Here is a 21,596-nt window from a genome sequence, read left to right as displayed (position 1 = left end):
AAGACAAGGGTGCTTCAGTTTGCAGGGTGGTGGTGGAGGCGCTCCCCCAGCCGAGCTGGCGCTTTCCCTGTTCATAGCCTCGTCTCCCGCCCCTGGGAGGGCAATGGCTCCGGGAAATTGCACAAGGAGAAGGCAGAGGATCGCCTTCGTGAATTAAGGCAGAGGAGAGAGGCCCAAACCCCGGGGCTTGATAGGGACTAGAGGAGGTCAGCGGCATCTTTGAAGAAGACACGCGGGGCAACAGGAGCAAGTGCTGAGAAACCAAATATTGGATTAAGCCGCATTGGGGGAGGAGTGGTAAGAGACAGACTGGCAGACAGACTTCAGTAGGGGTAGGGTGGCGGAGAGAGTGGGCGTCACCTGCTGTGTAGTGCTATCATTCTCATCTTTTCTGCACGAGATTTTGGGGTGGCCACAGGGAGAGGGCCTAAAACCCGCGGAGTCTGCAGTGCCCACTCGCGCGTGCAGCGGCAGAGGGTTGCAGTTGGCTCGGCGCAGAAGACCAAGGGATTGAACCCGGCCTGCCACCCTCTTGGGCGCCTGGGCCCGCCAGGGGTCAGCGAGCCAGAGGCAGCAGGAGCAAGTACGCCTGAGGGCCTCCACCGGGCGTCTCTGACGGCTTCCGCCCCTTCCCTTTCTACCATCACCCACTGCCCAGCAGCGGACAGGCCCCTTCATAGAAAGTCTGAAAAAGCCAGGGCGCCAGGGTGCAGGCAGGCAGGGGAAGCAGGCGCCTGCAGCCCGGGGCGCTCCTCCAGCGAGGCGGCGGGACTCAGGCTGCCCGCCTGGGAGACCGGGGAATAGAGCGAACCCCAGTCTCCCGGGGAGCCGCCGTCCGGGCTGGCCAGCTCCTCGCAGGGAGGCGCAAGCGACTCCAGCCCATAGAGGCTGTGGTCCGCTATGCGCAGCGTCTGCGTCAGCGCCCAGATGTAATTGTGAGCGAAACGGAGCGTCTCGATCTTGGTGAGCTTCGCATCGTCCGGGAAGGTGGGCAAGACGCCGCGCAGCGCGTCCAGAGCGGAGTTGAGGTTGTGCATCCGATTGCGCTCGCGGTCGTTGGCCTTCTTGCGCCGGCTCCGTCGCTGCTTGCTCAGAGCCAATTCACTCTTGGGGCGGCTGCGCCCTCCGCGTCGCGCACGGAGCTTCCTTGAGGACCCTCGGCAACCGCCCCCTTCCGTCTCGGCGCAGTTCCCCTGCAAGCGAGTGGGGCTGGGTGGAGCGGATGCGACGCAGGTTACTTCGTCGTCCGAGGCACCCGGGAAGGGCTGCTCCGTCTCGTGGGTCACTTGGACAGGTGGCGCACATGAGGGATGAGGCGTCATCCTGCGGCGGGGTAAGAGGTAAGGGTAAGAGTGGGTCAGTCACCCGGGCGCAGTTCCCAATCCTGGGGCCAGGTGGGAAAATTCGAGAGAAAGCCACCCCCCACCCCCGCCGGACCAGAGGACCCCCTTTCCCCTCTGCTCATCGCTCTGTGGTTCCAGGCGTTACCTTGTTGTAGGGCGCAAAGGGGTAGAGAGCCGTAGGCAGTGAGAGCAGCGGTGAGCTGCGCTGGCTTTTTCGTCTGCAAGTTCAGCTGAGAAGCAGGCGCCGCCACTGGAAAGTTTTTTCGGCCCCAGAGAAGAAAAGTGTAAGGGGGGCCCCGGGCCTCTGTTGCTTTCTTTTGGCGCGGCTGCGAGGCTCTGCAGATTTTCTGAGCCGCCAGTCGTGTGCCCCTTGGCACGCTTTATCTGCTGCGCCCGGGCTAGGAGCGTGCCTGCCCCGCTGCTGCCCGCTCCGCCGTCCAATCAGCGCCCGGGCCAGGGGGCCGCGCCACGCGAGCCCGCTCCGCCCTTCGAGGGGCACAGCTGGATTCCGGACAAAGGGATGGATGGGGTCGGGGGAGGGGAATGCCGCTCTGTTTGCTTTCTCCCCGCGGGCTCTGTCCCAGCAACTCTCGGTTCCTCAAAGAGCCTCGCCCAGTGACAAGGGCCTTGTCTAGCTCGCGTCTGGCGGCCCCAAACCGCTTTGCTCCTATTCTGGCTTTCCTTGGCATCTGTCCAGACCCTTTCTTGGTACCCTGAAGGGGACTTTGAGAAGTCAGTAGGGTAGGTCAATCCCCGTGTGTTACACAAGGGGAAACTGAGGCTCAGAAAGGAGGCAGCTTGTCCCCAAACCACTCTGAAAGGACAAGGAGCCAGGTGTCCTATCAGCTTGGAGGAGCATCCACTAATTCCTAGTGCCATTCTGCTCTCCTCCTCTATGGGTCAGGTTAGGAAATACAGAGGGTGATGTTTCACTGACCCTTTCTATTTTGGGAGGAGGCACAGGGTGACCGCAGCCCATTTCTGGCCTATGTCCCTGCCACTTAGAGACCTTTGCCTGGGGATGAGGAGCCCCCCAGCATGCCCTGAGATGATGCCCCACGCTCAGATGTAGGTGCCTAGAACCTCTCTCCTCATCCCACCACCCGTCAGAAACCTAAGACATTTTTATCGTGCCTCAGAGTTGGAGGGTGGCTATGGTGGGACCTCCAAGGGCGTTCCACCACTACCAATTGTGGACAGTACCCTAGCAATCTGCCGGGGCCTGTGGGGGCAGAGCTCAGATGAGAAAGGGTCAGGAGAGGGCCAGGAGTTCACAGGGAGCCCCTGTGTATTTTAAATGCCCCTGGAGTGCTGGTGCTCCAAGAAGCACGTCAACTCTTTCTTCCCTTAGTCCTCCTGTCCAATCACAGGCCGGCAGGGGCTGCCTGCACTACATGGTGCAGCCCCCTAGGCAGGGGTCAGGCAGTGAGCACAAGGCGGGGTCTCTTCAAGACCCCCAATTAGCAATGTCTGGAAATAAAAGTGAGTCTGAACACACCATCTCTCCTTTCTTCCCCCGCCTGTCCCTTTGTCTCTGCTTTGGACACCCTGTGGTCTTCTGCTTCTGGTCAGTCAGGGTGAGTGTGCCCCCGGGGAGAAAGCCGAGTCTGGGAAGACCGGGGTCTGGATTAAGTCTCTGCAGGCCCTGAAGGCTTCACTTTCTAGCAGAACCAGATAACCTGAGCCTCTGGAAGCTGGTAGAGGGGGGCAGGACCCAGCAGGGAAACTGAGAGGATAGGGTGAGGGAATGAGGTAAGTAAGTCTGCATATCTGCCCTAGTGTCAGCCTCTTGACACTTGCCCAGTCTGCTTGGAGGGCGAAATTACTTTGAGGCAGAGAGAGGGTGGATATGCTTGGGAGCCAGGGAGCCAGGGCTCTAGGTCTGCGTGGAGGTGACGGTGCTGTCCTCAGGATCTCAGCTGGTGTGCTGTTGGCAGAGGCTCCTTCCCTTGTTGCTTGGGAACTGAAGCTAGGAGCTAGGCTCCAGACCAACAAAGGGACAGTGCCGAGACTCCTGAGTTCCATATTTTGCTGCTGCTCCTCCCTTAGGTCTCAACTTGCTCCAAACTTGTCTTCTAGTCATAAGAATGAGAACCTTAGGCCCATTTTTTTTTTTTTTTTTTTTTTTTTTGGTATGCAGGCCTCTCACTGTTGTGGCCTCTCCCGTTGCGGAGCACAGGCTCCGGACGCGCAGGCTCAGCGGCCATGGCTCACGGGCCCAGCCACTCTGTGACATGTGGGATCTTCCCAGACTGGGGCACGAACCCGTGTCCCCTGCATCGGCAGGCGGACTCTCAACCACTGCGCCACCAGGGAAGCCTCTTAGGCCCATTTTACAGATGGAAAGTCAAGGCCCAGAAAGGGTAAGTGACTCAACGCAAGGTCACACAGCAAGTTCTAGCAGAATCACATAGAACTGAGGTCCTAAGACTCCTAGTCCTAGATTCTCCCTTGCAGCTGTTGTCTCTCTTTGATTGGGGGAATTTTTTTTTTCAAGGCAAAACCAGACATCCCCAAATGTAGAAGATAGAAGTCCTGGGTCTATGAGGAATGACAGGGTCAGAGGAGAAAAAGGATAGTGGCCCCATCTCCCAGTGCCAAGGGGAGCCAGTATCCACTCAGGCTCCATCTCTCTACTTTCTACCCTGCAAATTAGGATCTGAGAGAGGAAACCCAAAGCGTGCTTCCCTAGGGCTGGGGGACCCAGCCTGGCTCTGAGGAGGGAGCCCTGGCCATAAGGGATCAAAGCACCCCTATGGGTCCCTGAAGGCTTGAAGAGCAGCCCACAACCAGGGCTCTCATCCTGCAGTGGCCCTCAGATGAGAACTGAAGGCGGGACTCGCCTTGGCTCAGTCTTGCCTCAGGTGGCCCATGTGTACTGATGAGAGCCGCAGGGCAAGCTTTCTGCACCAGGGAAGATTCTGGGGATATTTGGGAATCTTCTTGACTGGGAGAGAATTCTGGCACCTTCTGAGAATTCTTATCCAGCTTCCCCAGCGCCATTCCGGCTCAGGGCTCTCCAGGGCTTGCGGGCCGCCACCACTCCTGCTTTGCGTAAAACACAGGGCGAGGAGCGCGCAGCGGCCGGGGGCAGCGATCTCCTTGAGACACTCAAGAACTCTCTGCAGCCCTTCCTCTGGTCCGGAGGGCGGGGCCAGAGGTCGAGGAGTCCTGGGGGATTAGAGATCAAGGATCCACGTCTTCCCTTTCAGCTGTAGAGGATGCTCAGGCCCCTCTCCAAAGTTAATTCCTGTACTTTTGGCGGCGGAGGCGCAAGCTGTGACAACTCAGTGTGCGCTGGCGGTATTTGTGAAAGGGCTCTTCCAGCCGGGAGCAGAGCCTGTTCCTGAAGCCCCCGGCCGGCCACCGCCCCTAAGGCCTTTGGGAACCCCGCGCCCCTCGACTCTCTGAGACCTAGGCTTGCCTGGAGGCTGAGGGGGCCCAGGAGAGAGGCGACAGCCTGATGCCTGGAGACCGCGGGCAGATTGGAAAAGAAGGAAGGCAGCGGTCCGCCCTGCCGCCTTCCCGTCGGCGGGGGGAATCTTAGCAGTGCCTGGGGGCTCTTTGAGAAAATAGGGGAAGGGAGGGGGGGCCACAGGAGGCTGAATAGCTAATGACTTGCCAGAGGAGGGGGCTTCTTTCTCTCGCCTTCGCCTCTGCGCTGAAAGAGGGCAAGACAAAAATCTGGCGAGCGGGCTGCCCAGGCCGAGACTAGCCACTTCAAACAGCCCTTCAAACAAAAGGAGACGACGAAAAGAAAGCCCCACCTGTCTCCAGTGTTTGCTAAAATAATAATAAATAGATTTCGTTTAATAAATAATTACAAGAGATTGTAAAGTGGAGTGCTTTGGAAAACATCTACTGCGGGAGTCCCGCAGCCAGCCGTCACCTGCTCCCAAGGCGGGCAACTTTATTGTTAAGCCACCCCCCAACTAGTTTGCCTCTGATAAACCCTCTCTCGTTTTCACAGTGACTGTTTACTCATAGTTAGCACAATATTACCTTTGCCGTGATAAACCCAGATGGGGGAGACCTGGCCCCTGGCCCCTGGGCACACCTGTCCCAGAAGCTGACACATGGATTTGGCACGGAGCAGGCCTTCCCCCGCCCCCCCGGCCTTCCCCCGTGTACATTGGCCCAATTGCCACCCATTTATAACAGGTTGGCTGCAAGGCCTATCTCGGTCCTATTTGTCTTCTTTTATTGAAAGCATATGGTCTCCAGGGGCTCACCAGCCCCATATTTCATCTGCCGGGAGCTGGGGCGCTTCCGCAGGCTGGTGCTGCCCTGCGCTCGGCTCCCCACCCAACGGCTGCTGCGCCAGCTGAGAGGATGGCGGAGGTGGGGTGGGGAGAGATAAGGAGGGCTCCTCATTTGCTTTGGGAGAGAAGCTATTCCCCCCAGAGACTCCCCCTCCCCGACTCAGGGAGCTCGCGCGCTCCTGAATGGGTAGCCGGTTCTCTTTCTTGGGTAGGTGAGAGGGCGCCATATGCCACCCCCCAGGGCGCACGAGGGAGCTCCGGCCCGGGGAGCCCTCGAACAAAGGGAAGAGAGGGCCCCGGACCTCAGGAGCATCCGAGGTCTTTATTTGCAGATGCCCCTCCCTGCCTAGGGCCACCTCCCCCCGGGCGTCCGTAGCTCGCACGCAGCGCCTGGAAACAAAGTGTCTACATTATCTCCGCCGCCGACGGAGACAGTGAATGCGTGAAAAGGTGCATTGCGCACCAAGACACCTGTTGAAGCGGCGCCTCTTCTCAGCGCCTCTCTCTGCTCTGCCTTCAGTTAGGAGGGAGTGGGGGGTGGGAGGAGGGAGAGATACTGTGATTTGTGGCGACATATGTTGAGCAGATCGGTGTGTACTCTTCACGGGGACACACGCACCCTCGCTCCCATACACACCCCGAGAGAAGGAGCAGCTGCTCTCCTCACCTTCTCCCGACATAATACCTGGGCCAGGCGCTTTGGTGTAGCCTTTTGAGACTCCAGCTCTCCCCACCCTCTCTGCCTTCCGCCCCCACCCGCTGACCCAGTCTTGGCAGCTTCGCTGTAGGACTTTATTGTCAAATTTAACAGATGCACGTTTGTTCCCAGCGCCCGGGCCTCAAACACACACATACACACACGCAGACATCCACAGAAAACGCGACAAATGACACAGATGCGGAGCGCGAAATGTCCATATGCCGGGCTCCGCGCCCGCGCGGACTGGGGAAACAAACAGGGCTGTGTGATTTTTCCCTCCCCAGAAAGGAAGAAACGGAAACCGCCGGGGGGCCGTGAGGCCCCTCCAGGCACCTCCAATTTTGCGCTTGCCCCTTGGCGCAGTGGCGCACTGCGAGGCGCGGCGCGGCGCGGCTCTGGGGGCCAGGAGAGCGCAAGGTGTGGACGCAGAGCGCAGAAGGAAATGCTGCAGGAAAGGGGCCCCTGGGAGAAGCGATGAGGGCTGGAAGCTCTGCAGGTGTGGGTTCGGCACTGCCTGACCTCTGGCCCTTGCTTGACCTCTGGGCTTCTAAACTCCTGAGTGGTGAAGACGCCTTGGTCCTTATGGGATTCCCTGGGTGGGCATCCACCTGAGGCGCACTAGGGCTGGAGGAGTCCGTTGGGCACGCTTCACCAGCCCACTTATCTCCTTGGCGGGTGCGCTAACAGAGCATGATGAGGAGAGCAGTGGACGGGGGAGAGGGGGCCTGGCTCTGCCAATATCCCTGTGCCACCTGAGCAAATTATTTTACACGGGCCTCGGTTTCCCCTCTGTTAAAGGAAAAAGTTGTGAAGGAAATACTTTGTAATTTTCTTTTCAAGTTTTGAAAAATTTGGAAGTCTTGGATAGCAATGGGCCTTAGGCTGTGAGTGGAGGAAACCCAGAGCCAGTGCAGCTATCCTCCGCTTCCCAACACCCATACTGGTTCCCAGATGTGAGCTTCTGGTTGGATGAGTCTTTCACCAACATTTGAGTGGCTGAGGGCGGTGTTGGTCATAGGGAAAGAGAGGCACTGAGGGGTTTAGGAAGCTATCTTCTGTCCCTTTGTCTTTCAACTCTCAGGGCACAGGCAACCTTTGGGCCACTGTGACATTCGGTGACAGTCAGGCATGCCTGATGATACCAGGCTTTCAGACCTTCATTTCTTCCAGTGCCAGGATGGAGCTGGGAAGCTGGGTGGTGGATGTATGGCTCTTAAGCCCTTTAGTCTCTCCAGGCCTGTTTTTGGAGAAGAACATGCCCCTCCCACCCTCATTGTGAGCTTGGATGAACTCTGCTCGTTCTGAAAGAGAGAGACAGCTTCCCTCAGCCTTTCACAAATTGTCTTATTTTCTGTGTGCATGTTTTTTTTTTTTTTTTGACTGTAGGGGTTCTGACCTTTCTGAGGTCCACTGGCCCAGGGCAGTGGGCAGTCTCCTTTGGGAGAAATCTCCTTTGTAGAAGTCAGGGCTTGTGCTGGCAGGGGAGCCCTCTGCCTGGTGGTCCCTCTGTTCCCCTGTCCTGATGCCCCCTACCCAACCACCCCCAGCCCTGTGGGGATTCTGTATAGGCAACAGCACTCAGAACCAAAGGGTGTCAGAACTGCTGTGAGTTGGGGTGAAGGCACCTCACTTTTTGAGGTCACCATAGATGAGATACTCACCCCACCTCCAGTTATCAGATTGGGAAGGCAACCTAATAAAGGGACAGGGGTAGAGAAGGTGGGCAAGGTCAAGAGTTAATTCTGGAGTAACTCAGTGGAGAAGCTGCAGAATGTAATGCAGTGCAGCTTTCTACGAAGCACTTAATAGCATTCTATCCACATAGAACCTTGAAGGAGGCGGAGCACCCTCTCACACAACCTGTGCAGGCTCCAGGAAGGGATTTTTCTTGTTTCCATTTTACTCCTGACCAGTCTGAAGCTCAAGGTCATAGAGCCGAGTCTGGAATTCCTCTTCCCTGTGTCCCCTCCAGCCAGCTGACAGGGAATCTTCATTTAGTCACCCTCCTGGCCCCCTACCCACTGCCCACACTCCAGGATCTTCATCCTGCCACCCCCGGGAGCCCTTTGGAGGTGGGCAGGTCTCAGCCGGGGCTTTGGGGGCACAGGAGTTGTGGGGTTTGGGAACAATAAATAAGGCAGACTTTTCCCTTCTCTCTTGTCTTTGTCTTCCTGTGGCTTCCAAGAGCCTCCCCTAGCTCCCCGGCAATGCTACGGAGGCAGGGCCAGGCTTGCAGGCCCTTGAGAGTGTGCACCTTCTTAATTTGTGTGCCCAAGGCACCTCACTTAACCTCACTGCAGCCCCAGCCCTGCTGTGAGGGCAATAAGCTTCCTGTCCCCCCTCGCTTAGACTTTAAAATAGGTGGGCCCAATGTTTTTTCATTATGTGGTACTATCAGAACACTATTTTAGGCACACCCTTCAAAATATTTTAGCTACTTATAATTCTTCACATATTATGTACAATATAAAGCATATGCAAAATATGATTAATTGTAGATGATAGATGTCTTTATGTACCAGACAGGGCAAGTAGTGAAAAAGAGAATGTGATTTGAGCCAGACACCCTGGGTTCCATTTTTGGATTTCTGTGCCTAGCAGCTGTGTAACTTTGGCTAATTGACTCAACCTCTCTGAGCCACCTCCATTTTCTCACCTATAAAATGGGCATAATAAGAGCATACCTACCTCATGGGGCTTAAATGATCAGATCTGTTTAAAGTGATCAACATCAGCAGGTAGTGAGTGCTCAGCCTTTTTGAATACAATGTAATATGTACTTTATAAGACATACCTTCAAAGAAATTTGCACCCAGGAAATAAAAATAAATATAACTAGAAGTTCTCATACGTGACTCTCCTCATGCTCCCCCGTCCAGGCAACCCACTTTGAAGCCTGCTGTGTTACGCAGCCACCGTAGCAGTATCATCAACAGTTATGACACAGGTTTATATTTGATGGGCACTTTATCACCCATTATTATTTCTCAGCACACCAGTGAGGCCACATGGTCAGAGATCTTAATCCCATTTTACATATGAAGAAACTGAGGCTTTGCAGAGCTGATGTGACTCACCCAAGGGCAACCAATTTGTACTGTGGAGTGGGAATAAGAATCTAAGCCTTCTGACCCCACGTCTGTGCCTCGTCCACCCTGGCTCTATGTTACACTGTGCATCTCACTTATGAGCTGCTTGTAAACCCAACCCAGTTAGGCTCTTGCAGAACAACTACCAAGAAGGGGGGTGTGGGCTAATCAATGAGCTGGTGGTGTGTGCATATGGCTCATTCACTCTTGTCCAGCAGAAACCGTAGTGGGCTTGGAGGCCCCTGGCATGTGACCTTATTTGGTGGGTGGGGTACACTTTGCAGGTGTTAAGTGTAGAAGGGAGCACTTTTATGCAGAGCTTCAAGTCTGCACAGGAAACAGCAAATCAAATTCCTGTCAATGCAATTGCCCAGATACCAAGATGGCCTGGGTTAATTGGGCACACCTTACCTTTGTCCCATAAATGTTTATGAAGGGTCATCAGGAGACAGTGGTGGCCAGCTGTTCCCTACAGTCACAGAGATTAGACTCAGGGGAAATGGTTTGAGTTGAAAAGGCAGGGATTTAGGCTATTTATGACCATGTCTTCCCTAATAGATAAACATGGTGAGAGTCCTCTTCAGGTGAGGTGGAATCCTCTCTGTAAAGACCTCCCATTCCTGGCATAGAATGGTTATATAGTCTGCTTAGAGGCAGGGGGATGGACTGGATGATCCCAGGAGACCACATCCATCCCCATGACTTTTCCACTGGGACTATTCAGTTTTATAGAACACACTTGGGGAGTCAAGTCACCTGCCACAGAAGTCCTTCGAGATCATGGGTGGTATTTATTACTATAGTTCTTAACCTGAGTGAATTGGAAGTAATACCAGTCCCCTTCTGAAGCATTACAGAACAATAGCACAAACCCATGATATGCTAGGTGTTGTGAGAAATATCAAGAACCAGAGGGTTGGGACTGAGAAATACCTTCACTAGTATGTGGTCCCCAACACTAAGTTGACACATGATTGGGAACAGAAAGGAAATTTGTCTTGTTCAGTGTCAAACTACAAGTGTGGCCAAGTCAGAACTCAGGTCTCTTTCCACTATTATTCCATGATCAAGTCCCAGAGCCCTTGCTCTCTGTTGTTCTCATTTGGTACCCATCCTTCTCTGCCTGGTGTGTGGAGGTCCCTTGTCCTGTGTCTCCCTCAGTAGAGGATGAGCTCCCTGAGGACAGGGGCTGTGTCATGTTGAGAATTTAGCAAGGATGTTGTAAATGGTGGGTCTCCAATAGAGACTAGCTTGATGGGCCCAGGCAGGTGAAGGTTATGTGAGACCTGAGCATCTGGGCAGCCAGCCAGAGGTTGGCAGGATATGGAAGGAGTGGAAGGGGCTGATCAGACCCAGTCTGCTGTTGTAAACTCTGATGCAGGCGATGGAGCTGAGGCTGTGGGGATGATGGAAGCAGAAAAAGGGAGGCACATTCTTCCCTTTAAGGGCACAACCTGGAAGTGGTATACATTACTTCTGCTTATGTTCGGATCAACTAGTACTTAATCCCATGTTTCATTTAGCTGCAAGGGAGGCTGGGAAATGTTGTCTGAAGTCTAGGTCACCATATGCCTAGTTATAAATTGGAAATCTATTAACAACAGTCTTTATCACACTTAGTTATTAGAAAAGATGAACTTTTCCTCCTTGGACTGCAGTAGAGATCCTTAATGTAGTGTCCATCCCCAAGCCTAGGGGCTCCCAAGGATTGTGAAACCCCAAAGTTAGTAGGCAATGTTCTGTGTATGCATGCATCTTTCTGAGAAGATTCGAGTTTCATTAGGTCATCAAGGGGTCCTTGGCTCTCTGCCCCAAACAATAAGACCTTACTATGGTCTGAAGGTTGCTGAGAAATTTTGTGCAAGTCATACAATGTCTCAGAATTTTTTTTTTTTTTGCTGTATGCGGGCCTCTCACTGCTATGGCCTCTCCCGCTGTGGAGCACAGGCTCCGGACGTGCAGGCCCAGTGGCCATGGCTCACGAGTCCAGCCGCTCTGCAGCATGTGGGATCCTCCCGAACCAGGGCACGAACCCGCGTCCCCTGCATCAGCAAGTGGACTCCCAACCACTGTGCCACCAGGGAAACCCCTGATTTTTGGTTTTTTGAGAATTCTTTTCTCTTCTATAGAGACGTGCTGAGGTTCTGAGTGAATAAAGAGCTTTGAATAAAGTTCTGGAAAAAAAAATGAAGGTCTCTCAGTCATTTAGCATATATGTACTGAAATTTGAAGTGAGCCAAGCACTGTGGTCAACACTAGGAATAAATCCAGTCCCTGCCTCAAGAGCTCAGAGTCTAGTGGCGAGACAACAGGCACCTAGACTAGGAATTACAGAACTCTTCTGTGCCTACTATCACAGATCAGGCCCTCTGGTAGTCCAGAAGTCTGAAAGTTTAACAAGTACCCCAGGTGCTTTTGATATGAAGCCAGAGTTGGGGCCAGGCCACAGATGACTAGCTTATAAGCTTTTGAGGAGGTCACTGCAGGCAAAGATGCAGGAACCAAGGCTGGCAGGAAGAGTCCTGGGCTCTGGGTTCTAACTCCAGCTCTGTGGAACTGTAGACAGCTCCTCTGTAGGCTGCTCACTCATTCATGAAGAGCAGTTACAGAGAGTGATCAAGAACAGACTGTGGACATTCACAGAAAGATAGACAAAATGAAAAGGCAGAAGACTTTGTACCAGATGAAGGAACAAGATAAAACCCCAGAAAAACAACTAAATGAAGTGGAGATAGGCAAACTTCCAGAAAAAGAATTCAGAATAATGATAGTGAAGATGATCCAGGACCTCGGAAAAAGAATGGAGGCAAAGATCAAGAAGATGCAAGAAATGTTTAACAAAGACCTAGAAGAACTAAAGAAGAAACAAACAGAGATTAACAATACAATAACTGAAATGAAAACTACACTAGATGGAATCAATGGCAGAATAACTGAGGCAGAAGAACGGATAAGTGACCTGGAAGACAGAATGGTGGAATTCACTGCAATGGAACAGAATAAAGAAAAAAGAATGAAAAGAAATGAAGACAGCCTAAGAGACCTCTGGGACAACATTAAATGCAACAACATTCGCATTATAGGGGTCCCTGAAAGAGAAGAGAGAGAGAAAGGACCAGAGAAAATATTTGAAAAGATTATAGTTGAAAACTTCGCCAACATGGGAAAGGATAGTCACCCAGTCCAGGAAGTGCAGCGAGTCCCATACAGGATAAACCCAACGAGAAACACACCAAGACACATAGTAATAAACTGGCAAAAATTAAAGACAAAGAAAAATTATTGAAAGCAGCAAGGGAAAAACGACAACATACAAGGGAACTCCCATAAGGTTAACAGATGACTTCTCAGCAGAAACTCTATAAGCAAGAAGGGAGTGGTACGATATATTTAAAGTGATGAAAGGGAAGAACCTACAACCAAGATTACTCTACCCGGCAAGGATCTCATTCAGATTTGATGGAGAAATCAAAAGCTTTACAGACAAGCAAAAGCTAAGAGAATTCAGCACCACCAAACCAGCTCTACAACAAACGCTAAAGGAACTTCTCTAAGTGGGAAACACAAGAGAAGAAAAGGACCTACAAAAACAAGCCCATAACAATTAAGAAAATGGTCATAGGAACATACATATCGATAATTACCTTAAACGTGAATGGATTAAATGCTCCAACCAAAAGACACAGGCTCGCTGAATGGATACAGAAACAAGACCCACATATATGCTGTCTACAAGAGACCCACTTCAGACCTAGGGACACATACCCACTGAAAGTGAGGGGATGGAAAAAGATATTCCATGCAAATGGAAATCAAAAGAAAGCTGGAGTAGCAATACTCATATCAGATAAAATAGACGTTAAAATAAAGAATGGTACAAGAGACAAGGAAGGACACTACATAGTGATCAAGGGATCAATCCAAGAAGATATAACAATTATAAATATATATGCACCCAACATAAGAGCACCTCTATACATAAGGCAACTGCTAACAGCTATAAAAGAGGAAATCACCAGTAACACAATAATAGTGGGGGACTTTAACACCTCACTTACACCAATGGACAGATCATCCAAACAGAAAATTAATAAGGAAACACAAGCTTTAAATGACACAATAGACCAGATAGATTTAATTGATATTTATAGGACATTCCATCCAAAACAGCAGATTATACTTTCTTCTCAAGTGCACACGGAACATTCTCCAGGATAGATCACATCCTGGGTCACAAATCAAGCCTCAGTAAATTTAAGAAAATTGAAATCATATCAAGCATCTTTTCTGACCACAACGCTATGTGATTAGAAATCAATGACAGGGAAAAAACGTAAAAAACACAAACACATGGAGGCTAAACAATACGTTCCTAAATAACTAAAAGATCACTGAAGGGGCTTCCCTGGTGGCGCAGTGGTTGAGAGTCCGCCTGCCGATGCAGGGGACGCAGGTTCGTGCCCCTGTCCGGGAGGATCCCACATGCCGCGGAGCGGCTGGGCCCGTGAGCCATGGCCGCTGGGCCTGCGCGTCCGGAGCCTGTGCTCCGCAACGGGAGAGGCCACAACAGTGAGAGGCCCGCGTAATGTAAAAAAAAAAAAAAAAAAAAAAAAAGATCACTGAAGAAATGAAAGAGGAAATCAAAAAATACCTAGAGACAAATTATAACAAAAACATGACGATCCAAAACATATGGGATGCAGCAATAGCAGTTCTAAGAGGGAAGTTTATAGCAATACAAGCCTACCTCAAGAAACAAGAAAAATCTCAAATAAACAATCTAACCTTACACCTAAAGGAACTAGAGAAAGAAGAAAAAACAAAACCCAAAGTTAGTAAAAGGAGGGAAATCATAAAGATCAGAGCAGAAATAAATGAAATAGACACAAAGAAAACAGTAGCAAAGATCAATAAAACTAAAAGCTGGTTCTTTGAGAAGATAAACAAAATTGATAAATCTTTAGCCAGACTCATCAAGAAAGAGAGGGAGAGGATTCAAATCAATAAAATTAGAAATGAAAAAGGAGAAGTTACAATGGACCCACAGAAATACAAAGCATCATAAGAGACCACTACAAGCAACTCTATGCCAATAAACTGGACAACCTAGAAGAAATGGACAAATTCTTAGAAAGGTATAACCTTCCAAGACTGAACCAGGAAGAAATAGAAAATAGGAAGAGATGAATCACAAGTAATGAAATTGAAACTGTGATAAAAAATTTTCCAACAGGGCTTCCCTGGTGGCGCAGTGGTTGAGAGTCCGCCTGCCGATGCAGGGGACACGGGTTCGTGCCCCGGTCTGGGAGGATCCCACGTGCCGCAGAGCGGCTGGGCCCGCGAGCCATGGCTGCTGAGCCTGCATGTCTGGAGCCTGTGCTCCTCAGCAGGAGAGGCCACGGCAGTGAGAGGCCCACGTACCGCAAAAAAAAAAAAAAAAAAAAAAAAAATTTCCAACAAACAAAAGTCTAGGACCAGATGGCTTCACAGTTGAATTCTATCAAACATTTAGAGAAGAGCTAACACCCATCCTTCTCAAACTCTTCCAAAAAATTGCAGTGGAAGGAACACTTGCAAACTCGTTCTACGAGACCACCATCACCCTGACACCAAAACCAGACAGAGATACTGCAAAAAAAGAAAATTACAGACCAATATCACTGATGAATATAGAGGCAAAAATCCTCAACAAAATACTAGCAAACAGAATCTAACAACACATTAAAAGGATCATACAGCATGATCAAATGGGATTTATCTCAGAAATGCAAGGATTCTTCAATATATGGAAATCAATCAATGTGATGCACCATATTAACAAAATGAAGAATAAAAACCATATGATCATCTCAATAGATGCAGAAAAACTTTTGACAAAATTCAACACCCATTTATGATAAAAAAAAAACTCTCCAGAAAGTGAGCATAGAGGGAAGCTACCTCAACATAATAAAGGCCATATATGACAAACCCACAGCAAACATCATTCTCAATGGTGAAAAACTGAAAGCATTTCCTCTAAGATCAGGAACGAGACAAGGATGTCCACTCTCACCACTATTATTCAGCATAGTTTTGGAAGCCATGTCAATCAGAGAAGAAAAAGAAATAAAATGAATATAGATTGGGAAAGAAGAAGTAAAACTGTCACTGTCTGCAGATGACATGATACTATAAATAGAGAATCCTAAAGATGCCACCAGAAAATGACTAGAGCTAATCAATGAATTTGGTAAAGTTGCAGGATACAAAATAAATGCACAGAAATCTCTTACATTCCTACACACTAACAACGAAAGATCAGAAAGAGAAGTTAAGGAAACAATCCCATTCACCATTGCAACAAAAAGAATAAAGTACCTAGGAATAAACCTACCTAAGGAGGTAAAAGACCTGTACTCAGAAAACTATGACACTGATGAAAGAAATCAAAGATGACACAAACAGATGGAGAGATATACCATGGTCTTTGATTGGAAGAATCAATATTGTGAAAATGATTATGCTACCCAAAGGAATCTACAGATCTAATGCAGTCCCTGTCAAATTACCACTGGCATTTTTTGCAGAACTAGAACAAAAAATCTTAAAATTTGTTTGGAGACACAAAAGACCCCGAATAGCCAAAGCAGTCTTGAGGGAAAAAAACGGAGCTGGAGGAATCAGACTCCCTGACTTCAGACTATACTGCAAAGCTACAGTAATCAAGACAATATGGTACTGGCACAAAAACAGAAGTATAGCTCAATGGAACAGGATAGAAAGCCCAGAGATAAACCCACACACCTATGGTCAACTAATCTATGACAAAGGAGGCAAGGATATACAATGGAGAAAAGACAGTCTCTTCAGTAAGTGGTGCTGGGAAAACTGGGCAGCTACATGTCAAAGAATGAAATTAGAACACTCCGTAACATCAAACACAAAAATAAACTCAAAATGGATTCGAGACCTAAATGTAAGACCAGACACTATAAAAGTCTTAGAGGAAAACATAGGAAGAACACACTTTGACATAAATCACAGCAAGATCTTTTTTGATCCACCTCCTACAATAATGGAAATAAAAACAAAAATAAACAAATGGGACCTAATGAAACTTAGCAAAGCAAAGGAAACTACAAACAAGACGAAAAGACAACCCTCAGAATGGGAGAAAATATTTGCAAACGAATCAACGGACAAAGGATTAATCTCCAAAATATATAAACAGCTCATGCAGCTCAATATTAAAAAAACAAACAACCCAATCCAAAAATGGACGGAAGATATAAACAGAGATTTCTCCAAAGAAGACATACAGATGGCCAAGAAGCACATGAAAAGCTGCTCAACATCACTAATTATTAGAGAAATGCAAATCAAAACTACAATGAGGTATCACCTCACACCAGTTAGAATGGGCATCATTAGAAACTCTACAAACAACAAATGCTGGAGAAAGTGTGGAGAAAAGGGAACCCCTTGCACTGTTGGTGGGAATGTAAATTGATACAGCCACTATGGAGAATAGAATGGAGGTTCCTTAAAAAACTAAAAATAGAATTACCATATGACCCAGCAGTCCCACTAATGGGCATATACCCAGAGAAAACCATAGGTCAAAAAGACACAGGCACCCCAATGTTCATTGCAGAACTATTTACAATAGCCAGGTCATGGAAACAACGTAAATGCCTGTTGACAGACGAATGGATAAAGAAGATGTGGCACATATCTACAATGGAATATTACTCAGCCATAAAAAGGAATGAAATTGGGTCATTTGATGAGACATGGATGGATCTAGAGACTGTCATACAGAGTGAAGTAAGTCAGAAAGAGAAAAACAAATATTGTATATTATTGCATATATTTGGAACCTAGAGAAATGGTACAGATGAACTGGTTTGCAGAGCAGAAATAGAGACACAGATGTAGAGAACAAATGTATGGACACCAAGGGGGGAAAGTGGCGAGGGGGGTGGTGATGGTGGGATGAACTGGGTGATTGGGATTGACATGTATACATTAATATGTATAAAATAGATAACTAATAAGAACCTGCTGTATAAAAAAAATAAAATTCAAAAATTCAAACAAAAAAAAGTAAACTGTGGAGTCAGCTAGGTAGGTCTGAATACAGGCTATGGACGTATCTTAATCTCTTTGTAATGTTGGACTAATTACTTAATTTCTCTGGCTTTGATTCTTTTATCTAAAAATAGATGCAACCATAGTGCTCACATCCAAGGTTGTTCTTGTTTTAAATGAGCTAATGGATGTCTAGCACTTAGAATAGTGCCCAGCTCATAGCAAGGGCAATGCTTTATTGAGGGTTACTGGGTGCTGGCCACTGGGTCCATAATAGGGATGCACAGGAGAGCAAAACACACAGTCTCTTACAGGCTGACAGCCCGTCTACTTGGGGGAGGCAGATGTTAACAAAGCAGTCATACGAATAGATGATGACAAACTCCGGTGAAAGCTATGAGTGACAAGCTTTAGGGTGCAATGGAAGCTTGCAATCAGGGAAGGTGTTCTAGAGAGAGGACCAACATATTTAAGGCCTGAAGCAGGAAAGAGCACGGGACATTTGATCTAGTGAAAGGGCCTTGTGGATGGGGCACAGAGAAGGAGGGAGAGTGGTTTGAGATGAAGCTGGAAGGCTGGCAGGGCTCCTTTTGGTAGGGCTGGGCCCTGCATAGCTTCATGGGTATTTACCTTGAGAGCAGTAGGAGGCCACTGAGTGGTTTTGAACTGGGGACTGACATGTTCACCATGTACATTTATGGAGAGATGAGTGTGTATGTAAAGAGCAGATTCACAGATGGGAAGCCAAGGGGCCTGTCCGGGTGAGAGGATGGGGCTTGACTGGGGCCAGGGCATGGAGAGAAATGGCTGGATCTAGCTGAGAGAGGGAGAGTGGGCAGAGTCTGGCAATAGATCAAGTATGGGGCATTAGGGTAGGGATAATAGAAATAATGGGGCACTTGTCAGTGAGATGGAGATCACCAGAAGACGTGTTGCATTTGGTGCCTTTGAGATGTCCAAGACGGGTCTTGGTGGAAGTGTGTGCTGGAGATGCACATTTGTTAAGCCATCTGGGTATAGCCAGTGTTTGGGTATAGATGAGACAGTTTAGGGAAAGAGCATGGAGTGAAAATAGGAGGGCCTGGGAGTCTAAGGAACTCCAGGCTTTAAAGGCATAAGAGAGGAGGAAGAGCTAAGGAGATTGAGGAGGAGTGGCCAGAAAGGAAGGAGGACCACCAGGAAGGTGTGTTGTCCTGAAGGCAAGGGAAGGGTCTCTTAATTCTGCCTGGAGTAAGACACAAGGTATGAACCAGCTTGAGGGAGAGCTGAATGTTCCATATGGATATAAGAAAGCATTGTCATTACAAATGTAGCGCTGTGAATGAAAGTGTTCTACAAACAGCAGAGGGCTCTGCAAACGCATGAGACTAGCCACCTGAGGTGTGTGGTGAGAACTCAGATTACAGTGCAGGGAGACACTATGGAATTCATCCCTAATCTTGTTTCATTAGCCAGTCTTTGATGGTCCATATTTTACACCCCAGGAAATGCCATGAGGACATTAGAGAAAGTCTGGAGACAGAGGATGAGGGGAAAAGCCTAGGAGAAAGCAGGAGGTGATGGTTTTGAAATATTAAAATATGCAATTTTTTCAAATCCATGTCTTAGGGGAAAAAGTTGTTTCCACTTCTCCAGAGGCCTTTCCTGGCATTTCAGCTCCAACATAAATCTCCTGTCTTAGGATGCCCACATTGCATTGTGTATGATCAAGGGACTTATGTCTTAGAAAAGGTGAGGGATTGGATACAGGATCATGGCATCCACTGGTTATTTCACGTATGGCATCTTTGAGAAGCTGCTGGCCTAACAGAGTGTTGGAATGGGCTGCTGAAGGCACCAATGAGTCAGAAAGGATAGGATACCATCCTCCAGAACATAACATACATTCTTTTGTTTGTTTGTTTATTGAAATGTAGTTGATTTACAATATTATGTTAGTTTCAGGTGACTACAGAGTGATTTGACATTTGCATATATTATGAAGTGATCACTATGATAAGTCTAGTAACCATCTGTTTCCATACAAAGTTATTACAGTATTACTGACCATATTCCTTATGCTGTATATGACATTACCATGGCTTATTTTATAACTGGAGGTTTTTACCTCTTAATCCCCTTCACCTATTTCAACCCTTCCCATCGCCCTCCCCTCTGGTAACCATCTATCTATTCTCTGTATCTATCAGTCTGTTTTTATTTTGTTTTGTTTTGTTTTTATAGGTTCTACATGTAAGTGAGATACTTGTCTTTCTGTCTGACTTATTTCACTTAGAATAATAGCCTCTACCCAGCCATGTTGTAACAAATTGCAAAATTTCATTTTTATGGCTGAGTAATATTCCATTGTGTATGTATGTATGTGTGTGTGTATATATATATCTTCTTGATCCATTCATCTATCAAAAAACACTTAGGTTACTTCCATATCTTGGCTATTATAAATAATGCTGCAGTGAACATTGGTGTGCATATGTCTTTTTGAATTAGTGTTTTGTCTTCTTTGGGTAAATACCCCAAAGTTAAATTGCTGGATCATATTGCAATTTGATTTTTAATTTTTTGAGGAACCTCCATACTGTTTTCATAGTGGCTGCACCAATTTACAATCCCCACCAATAGTGCATGGGGGTTTCCTTTTCTCCACATCCTTACCAACACTTTTTATTTGTTGTCTTTTTGATGATAGCCATTCTGACAGGTCTGAGGTGATATTTCGTTGTGGTTTTGATTTGCATTTCCCTTATGATTAGTGTTGTGGAGCATCTTTCATGTGTCTGTTGGCCATCTGTATGTCTTCTTTGTCAGACATAGTGTACATTCTAAATCAACACTCTATATGGTGCTGTATACTCAGTAAGGTAGAACACATGAGTCCCGGAATCAATAGAGTGGAGGCAGGAGTAGCCCCACTTTCTATCACAATCAATGACCCTTTTGGGGAATTTAGCTCCCTGCCTCCGCCATTTTGGGTGTGCAGACCCTAGGAACCCAAAGGGAGAGTGCTCCAACAGGAGATAGAACATGAGTGCATAGAACTACAAGTTTAGGTTGCAGCCTTGGCATATCAAGCTCCTTGAAGCAGGAAGATGAGTCATCATCTTGGCAGGAGTAGTTGATTTCAATCCCCAGAATGATGTAGACAACTGATACAAAGTGGAGGCGGGGAGTAATATGTTCATTACCCAGATGATCTACTTGGATGAATCTTGGTGATAGATGAACAAGTGTAGCAGCCACAACCTGAGTAGGGCATGGTGATAGGGGCTCAGACCTCTCAGGGATGAGGGTCATGCCATCAGGTAAACCACTGAGCCCAGCAGAGATAATATCTATGGGGGAAGGAAATCTAGAATGGATTGAAAATGAGGGGGATTATGTGTATCAGTTGTAGCCCGAGATCAGATACATAGCAGGTATTGTTTTCTTCTGGCTGATGCCTTCATTTTCTGAGTTATCCCCCAGTAAATAAAGCATCCCATAATTCTAGAGAAGTTGCACCCTGAACTTATCTAAAGAAATTAATCTGAGATCTGAGCAGCACAGGGGTGGATTGTAGTGGATGCTACAGTGATGCTCCATCCAGTTTGCTCTTTAGCAATAAAGGATTTACTCTTTTAGATGCTAGAAGTGCCTTTGGCTGTCAACCCTCCTCAGAGATTGCCTCAGGTTAATGTAGTTGCCATAGCCAAGGTCATGTTTCCTTCTTGCACAGCCTGCATCTGATGGCTGGTCAAAGTGGGGTATAGATATCCATCCCCATCACCCCAACTTGGGATAACCTTAAGGACCATCCCAGCTTCAGAGCTTTCTTGGGTAGAATGAGGCCTTTGTTGAGAACATATCTCAGCCCAACTTCACCCTCTTCCCAGTCAGGCTTTCTTCCTTTCCTGTCCCCTCCACAGGTTTGGTCCTAAGAGAACTCTCCCATAAACTCCCTGCACAGCAATCTCCACGTCAGAGTCTGTTGCCTGGGGAAGCTGACTTGAGACATCGCTTTGCAGAGTTAGTGTTTTGGAGATAATAACAGAACCACTGAACTTTTAGAGGTGGAAGGGATGTAAGGATAATCTAGTAATAGCTCAACCACTTCATCTTATAAATGAACACCCCAAAGTTCAAGAGTAGG

At 48.2% G+C, this 21,596-nt stretch overlaps 1 protein-coding gene across 1 annotated transcript; it reads right to left on the bottom strand.

The window, feature by feature from the left end:
* Positions 1-674: 674 nt before the first annotated feature.
* Positions 675-1,322, bottom strand: NEUROG3 (neurogenin 3). Its single transcript, XM_060092211.1, has one exon. It carries the CDS (start codon positions 1,320-1,322, stop codon positions 675-677), a length of 648 nt encoding a protein of 215 aa, XP_059948194.1.
* Between the last annotated feature and the right edge of the window lie 20,274 nt (positions 1,323-21,596).

This window comes from Mesoplodon densirostris, chromosome 1, assembly GCF_025265405.1.
Source record: "Mesoplodon densirostris isolate mMesDen1 chromosome 1, mMesDen1 primary haplotype, whole genome shotgun sequence".
NCBI lineage: Eukaryota > Metazoa > Chordata > Mammalia > Artiodactyla > Ziphiidae > Mesoplodon > Mesoplodon densirostris.
This window is presented reverse-complemented; position numbering and strand designations above follow the sequence as displayed.